At 34.5% G+C, this 7,753-nt stretch overlaps 1 protein-coding gene across 1 annotated transcript in view; it reads left to right on the top strand.

The window, feature by feature from the left end:
- CDC14B (cell division cycle 14B) overlaps window positions 1–7,753 on the top strand; it is a gene marked incomplete at its 5' end in the record, with an annotated part of 42,776 nt that overhangs the window by 21,372 nt on the left and 13,651 nt on the right. Inside the window, 7 exons of the mRNA XM_085312166.1 lie at window positions 539–605; window positions 2,066–2,128; window positions 3,009–3,096; window positions 3,426–3,656; window positions 5,586–5,724; window positions 5,848–6,001; window positions 6,676–6,776. Coding sequence (XP_085168292.1) covers window positions 539–605; window positions 2,066–2,128; window positions 3,009–3,096; window positions 3,426–3,656; window positions 5,586–5,724; window positions 5,848–6,001; window positions 6,676–6,776 — 843 coding nt within the window. The remainder of the gene's footprint in view (window positions 1–538; window positions 606–2,065; window positions 2,129–3,008; window positions 3,097–3,425; window positions 3,657–5,585; window positions 5,725–5,847; window positions 6,002–6,675; window positions 6,777–7,753) is intronic.

The following is a 7,753-nucleotide window of genomic DNA, read 5'->3' on the forward strand; positions in this document are numbered from 1 at the left end:
AAGAAAGTCTTTTAATGCAGCTACACAAAGGAGCATTTTGACAGATATATATAAAATTCATGTGCACAGCAACTTTTTTATTTTAAATAGAGTCTGGGGAAAAATCTTGCAGTATATTACAGTTTGAAGGATGAAWTTTTTTTTGAGAATGTACTTCAAAGGAAAATGTTTCAAGAGCAAATGTCAGAACATGATATTTATTTTGGCATTAATTTTTGCCAAAAGACTTTTTTTTAACTTTTTTTTTTCCAAATATGGCTGTCCTTTTTTAATATCAAACATTCAACATATCACTTCTACTGAAAAGTGTAATTGGAGTAATCTTAGTCTTGGATCATCTGTTAGTATAATCAATATTATGTTTTGTTATTATCAGCTGCAAGACAGGGGAATTAATCATTTGATGTAATTATTTTGCTGCAATAGAATTATCTTGAAGTAATCATCTTTTGAAGTTGTTTTTTGAAAAATAACTTTAATTACTTTGTCTTGGATTCAAATGGGAACAATTTTGGTCATGAAAACATATGTGTTACAGGGATGCTTCWTTTGGTACTTGCAGTTTTCATCTAACATTGCTGGATTGTTTTCATGCAATAAATAAGGTCAGTAAAACAATATTTTTTTCTTATGGTAAAAGGCCAGCTAAATATGGTCCTGCGGGAGGTGGGGGAGAGAAGGTAGTTTAGGAAGCTAGGAGCCAACTAAAGCAATTCAATAACAGTTTTCTATTGTTGCATAGCTTATGTATTATGCATTGTAACAAAACTAGATAAGGTATTTATAGAAGTTGACTGATATATAAGCAACTAGAGAAGTTTTTAAATACGAAATTTCAATTTCTGTTAGGTGATCTTTTCAGGACAGTCATTTGCACCTCTAAACACTGAAAATTGCACAACATATTTATCAAATGGCTCTCTGGTGTTGCATTTTTAGGCTGAATACTCACTTTGAAAGAAGTTGTGCATAGCTTAGAGATGCCTTTTAGGCATTTGCAGCATGTGCTAATGATTTCAAGTTTTGCTTTAGAAATACAAATAGARCAAATAGTAGTAGGCAGGTGCTTTTTTGAAAAAAGGAAAAACTACAAATCATTATCGTCTGGTGTCGTATTGCAACACAGTGGTGAAGTAACTTCAGGACAAGGGAATTTTCTATATATTCATTCATTTTAGTCTATAGAAGCAGTAAAATAGGGAATTATATAGCTCTCCTTCCTACTATTGCCTTTTTTATTATGGGTGTCTCTGCCAAATACTGGTGTTGCTACTGATTAAGCCAACCTCCTGCAGATTTGTGATTTGCAGTTTTTTGGATGTTCTGACATTGGCTGCTCTTATGCCAAGAGTGGTGAATTGCTATTCTTGTCAGTACTGGTGAAGTGCAAGGAAAACCCCAGAAGGYTGTGCAGCGAAAGAGGAGATTAGAATGTAGTATTTAAAATTATCTGGGGATATAGAACTGTTTGTGTTTGAACTTTCTGACTTAACAAATGGGTAAACAGCCAGTTACCCAAATATTTAGTACAGTATAAAAATGTAAACATAATACTTGTGGATAATTCCTGAGCGTCGGAGACGGGGCTAAAGTCTGCTTAGAATTGTAGACAGACTCCATCTGCAGGCAATTTAAAWCAATGAAGATATTAGAATTGTAATGACAGAGAGTAACATTCATACACCAGAAATGTTTGTAATCTTTGAAAGTAGAGTTTAGAATATATTCATAATTTAAATAGGGTTTTTTTTTTTGCCAACTATTTTTCTCTTTGGCACTCTGTACTGCTAGCAGGAGTCAAAAGAGAATACTTACGTAATCTAGAATTTTCTAACGATTAAGTAAAAACAGAAGGAATGGGCTTTCTGGTTTACCATCACTGATATAAAAATTCACAAATCTGTCTTGAAATAAGACTGAGTTGATCCTTATTTTTGCAGATAAATAGAAAAATCTCTTCAAAACAGTAGAACAGCTTATTAGTTTTTAGTAACCCAAAGGGGTAATGAACTGTCCTCAYTGAGAGAATGTTATCTTTATTTAAAAGCTGTATTCTGAATTTTAGGCTTTGCGGTATGGTTTCCTGGATTTCAATGTGTTTGATGTAAATGAATATGAGCATTATGAGGTAAGTGTTCAGTATCACTCTCCTGGTTTGTTTGCAGTTATTAATGTGAGGATGACTGTTCTATCATTTATACTGTTTCTTTTGTAGCATAAAGTTCCATTTCTGTGTTCTGCTTTGTCTCCTTAAGCTTGTTAAATAAAATACATGGTCAGAGAGTAAAATTCTGATTTTAGCAAGGGGGGGAAAAAGGTGGATTTTGCTGAATCTAAAAGGGAAATCAAAATTTTTCATGTTTTTATTAAATCCATGGAAGGTGAGGAGGAGAAGGAATTTGTTCCTTGGCCATCTTTTAGAAGTTATCCATATTCCTGAGCAATCTTGATAAGAAACTTGAGAACATACAAGTCTGTGTCAAGTCGGCTTTTGGAAAGCAGTTAAGGTACCTATCTATGAGCAGATGACAAAGATCTGATACTCTTTGAGGTAAAAAGAAAAACAGRACAGGGAAAATTCAAGCCTATAAAATTCACTCTGGGGCATGAAGGGCTACAACATTTACTGCATGTATTCTCACAAAGGCAAAGCAGTCGTTTATCTATGAAGAGCAAATTAGGTGTTTTTAGAATTAAAAAATTACTTAGTGGGCAGAGGTAACACCAAGGCCATAATTTATATACGTATGAAAAGTTTAAAAAATTGAAGTTGCCCTTCATCTGAAGGGCATCAGTTGCTTTATTCTAAGATTGTAATTTAGAAAGAGGAGAGATAAGAAGGATGAGTTTGAGAGCATCTGGCATTCTCCTGATGAAGTATAAAGACTACTAACACACTTCCTTTGACAAAAATTGTACATCTCTTCTATCTAGCATGTATTTTGAAACAATAAGGAAAAACTTGAAAATACAGGGTTAATGATAAACCAAGCATTTTCTCTTGACAGAGAGCAGAAAATGGAGATTTTAACTGGATAATACCAAACAAATTCATTGCCTTCAGTGGACCTCATTCAAGAAGTAAAATTGAAAATGGTATGCTTAAAAAAGGAGGTGGGGGACACAAGCCCACTGCTTTTAGTTGATTGTTACCAGTAAGAACAAGCTTTAAAAATTGTTCCTCAAACAGTACATTTTTTTCCTTGGCTCTTTTTCTTTTATAAAAATACTGACAGTAAAATTTTAATGCTTGGTTTAATTGTATCTGAACTTGGTGATTATGTTAAAATTCCATTTTCAGTTAGTCAGTTTCTTTATGTTGAACATGAGTTTTATTTTGAAAGTGTTTTCATCTGTTGATTTGGATCTTTACACATTTCGGCAGTTTGAAGCTTATTCTATTTTTCTTTTTTCTTTTCCAATAGGCTATCCCCACCATGCTCCAGAGGCTTATTTCCCATACTTCAAGAAACATAAGGTCACAACTATAATACGCCTCAACAAAAAACTATATGATGCCAAACGATTTACAGATGCTGGATTTGAGCATTATGATCTCTTCTTTGCTGATGGAAGCACRCCTAGTGATACTATAGTAAAAACATTTCTAAATATTTGTGAAAGTGCTGAAGGTGTTATAGCTGTTCATTGCAAAGGTATAGAGTACAAACTTCTTATATTACAGATGATGCTTATAGTTACAGTTCCTCAGATGTTTTGCACTATACTTCCATTATTTCCAGTTATTAACAACTCTGCTGAGCTGCAGCTGCTTCAAACAAATTCTTTGCATGCTTTTGTTCTGCATTTCTTTTTTAATACTTTAAGTCCAGCAAAGTCTTTTCAGCAATTTCCAAGAATGAGGTTGGGGAAAATGAGTTTGCCAATATTAATAGTTTGAGCAGGGGCTCAAAATCTGGCAAGGTTTATAGTAGGTCTTTGAGAAAGTACAGTCAGATATACAAACCTATAAACTTTTGAAAATATTAGTGGAGTTTTTTTGGGACAAGTCTTCATAAAGTACTGGAGTGTTCCTCCAAAACAGCAGAAATACTTAGCCCTCAGAAACTTTTTTTACTAGCTGCATTGGACGTGCTCTGAATATCTGTTTCGTATATGGAAAGTTCAGAGTCTAACTCTGAGTTTCCAACATAGCATAAATGATGTTTTCCTCCTCTCACTCCTTACCTGGGATTGGAAACCAAGATAAAACTTCCCATTTTTGGTTCCATATACTTTATACAACCCTCATTACTGAGCAGCATTTTAAAACTTTTATTTCCAGTCAAGGCCAAAAATTTATGATTTCCACCTATTTTATTTCAGAGTTAGCCTCAAATCATTTCTTGTTAAGTCAACTATAGAATTGTTTGTGCTGTTGTGAGACTCAGGTATCCTTCATTTGCCTTTGCTACGTTTCGGAATTAACATACTAGACATAGGCCTAGCTGAATAATGAACCTATTCTTGTAGAGCCAGAAACAAGTCATTGGAACCATAATTTTAACACTCTTCTGCGAATAGGTTTGTAATCTACTCTTCTAGAACAACTTTCTACAGGTATTCTTTATTCCTTTAAGTTTAGCTGGCAGAGGAGTTTATGTGCCTAAATGTCTTATTTAGGCCTGATGGAGGAACCAAAATAGCTCTGCTGTTGCCTTTTACATGTTTCACATTTTGGGCATATTGGTTAATAAATAGCATTTGAATGTTGGGTAGCAGTGGTGCAAGTTCTTTGTTTTCATTCAGGTTTAGAAGTTCTCTGACCTTTAGCATGATTAAGGTGTCTAGACTACATTACAATCTTCTACGTGATGCTGCCTCTTCAAAAAGCAGAGAAAGCTGCCACCTATTCTTTAAGTTGGGCAATGTGTGGAAAGTGCTGTGCAGTTGTCTTGGCTGTTGGACCATACTGAAAATTCAACACTGGTGTTGGTCAGTCAATTCTTAAGAAACATCTGGTGATATGTGGCTTGACATTTACAGCAAATGGTCAGGGAGAGGAGCTCTTGAGCTTGGAGCTATCTTCCTTTCTTTTTCATATTTGCAAGTGTAAATGGAACTGTTTCTAGTACTTTTTCAAAGAAGGCTTCTCAGTTTGGAGTACTCTTTGCCTGTCTTGAGTAGTGCCCAGACTTCCTTGTTGCAAAATTTAGCTCTTCCTTGAGAAGTAAAAACAGAGATTGTTAGAGGATGAATCAGAAGAGCAACTGTTGTTAGTACAATTTGAGTAATTTACAATTAAAGCGCTCTGAGAATATTGGAAAGAGGCAGCTGTTTGATACTGTGCATAAGAAGATTCTTATAAAAAAAAGTCTCATGCATATGTATGGGTCTGTGCGTATACATATACATATATTTATATATATTGGCTGTAGAAAGTCACCTCAGTCAAAAAACACATGGGCAATATATTAGTAACTCTGTAAATGGTGAGGAAAAAATTCAAAAGGTAAGTTATGCTTCCCAGTTTGACCAGTAACAGGTTTAATAAGATAGGAAGTCCAAGTAACAATGTCTGTAGCTACAGCAGGTTCGAAATAAAAATGGATATGTAAAGGAAGCCATTCTTTTATCTTGTACAGCTGGTCTTGGGCGAACTGGCACACTTATAGCCTGTTATATTATGAAGCATTACCGGATGACAGCTGCTGAAACTATTGCCTGGATTAGAATAAATAGACCTGGTTCAGTGATTGGACCACAGCAACACTTCCTGATGGAGTAAGTAGATTGGATAAAATAAATAATTTTGAAGATCTAATTTTTTCTTATTTTATTGTGCTCTTTATCATACTTGGTTTTAATTTGTTACTTTTTTTGCATTTTTTTTCCATATCATGATAGGAAACAGGCAGAACTTTGGACAGAGGGAGATATTTTTCGTGCAAAGTTGAAGGAAAATCGTAACATTGCTGTAACAAAAATCCTATCAGGAGTAGATGATATTTCAATTAACGATACAAAAAACAGGAGAGCCAGCCGAAAGGACGTTGAACTGGTAACTGTCTGAGCATAGTGCTGTTGTAGGAGTTGTTACTGCTGTTGAGGATCWCTTAGGTTCTGAACAAACCTATGGATACAATACGTTATTGGATTCTTCTTGTATGTTTCCATCCTGTACAAGGAGATTTGAGGGGCAAAAAAGTATAGTCAGCAAGTATGAAAGATGAAATGCACTACACACATAAAGTAAGAGTATCCTTATCATGCTTTAAGCTTATTATACTGTCTATATTAGACCAAGCAAAGACTCAAGATCTACAGTGAGAAACGCTGTGATTGAATTTTGGATTCTCTTTGTTACATGTGCTTTTTGGAATGAGATGAAGAGCTTTTTGCTCTTTTTAGTTTCTAAGTAATTATAGATTCTGAAATACTTTTTTGCGCTGACTTTTAAAACAGTGGTAGTGCTGTTTTCAAAAGACAAATGGAAAAGGAGAAAAATGCTGTAATTGAGTGAAAATTGTGCTGTACCTAGCAAGTAGCTAGTTTGGGATGTGTGTCTGGTATTTTAAAGGTAGATAACATTCCAAAGAAATTGCTTTCATTTTATGATGGCAAACTTTCCTCTTGTTGATCTTAAGATTTAAAATAAGGTTAACTATTACATAAGTACATATTTTAATTCTTGGTTTTTGGGTGCTGGGGTGTTTGTTTTTTAACTCTATCCAGTACAGTGATGAAGACGAAACACACTGTATAACGCAAGGTGATAAACTTCGTGTTCTGAAAAGCAGAAGGCAGGCAAAAGCTACAACCACATCTCCACTAACGTAAGTCAGTTTCTACATGTATAAATGCCAGAAATATTTTTATCCTTTTCTTGTGGACTTCTTTTAATCAGTACAAGTTTTTTAGCAAGGCATTTTTTACTCATTTAAAATCAGTATGAGATTCACTGTTTCTCTGAAGGCTTGATGAGTGTTTGGGAGGGAGAAGTTTGGTTAAAGAACTGTATTACTCCATCAAAACAGAAAACTAAAAGTTTTGATTCCACTGCTCCGTGCTGTACAAGTTCCCGCAGTTTTTCTAAATGGTGTAGATTTAGTTTAATTATAATCATTCCATTTTCCTTCCTATGGCAGTATAAAAATAGAAGAATATCAGTCTGTATGGTAGTGTTTGACTGGCTGGAATAAGGTATGTACTTTTTTGAAGTAAGGTCAACTACTTCAGAAGAATTGAAAGAAAATCTTTAGCTTTGTTTGATATCCTCTGCTTTGGAGAAGAATCTTCCCTAAATCCTGTGGGCTTTAGGAGAATGACTGGTAGATCTGGAAGGCAGGGAGTAGCAGTATTTCACTAAAAAAAATTCAAAAGGATTGCAGTTCTACCAGGGAGCCTGGTATGCTGATCTCTTTATTTGTTGGGTAAGTAATGCGATACCAGCTCTTAAAGAAAGTTCATAGTCACCTTTACATCTGTTGTAGCTTCTGGCAATGCAGGCAGAATAATTTTATGGATGGCTTTACATAAGCTTCAAGAGAATACCAGACTTGCAAGATATATCTGGGATTTATTTTGATTGCTGGGAAATGAATGATTCCTACTGTCAGATTTTAGCAAGTGACACAACTCCAGAATCACAAACCCAAGGCAGCTTAGGTTTTTATTAAGCTCTCTTTCTGTAGTGGATGACACTCCAAAGTGCTCGTAGCTTCATAGCTAGCTTTTTTATTTTATTTTATTTTTAGACCAAATTTTTTTTTTTTTTTTTTTTTTTTTTTTTTTTTTTTTTTTTTTTTTTTTT

This window comes from Rhea americana, unplaced genomic scaffold (genome assembly GCF_003343005.1).
Source record: "Rhea americana isolate MKP2758 unplaced genomic scaffold, rheAme1 scaffold_11, whole genome shotgun sequence".
NCBI classification, from domain to species: Eukaryota; Metazoa; Chordata; class Aves; order Rheiformes; family Rheidae; genus Rhea; species Rhea americana.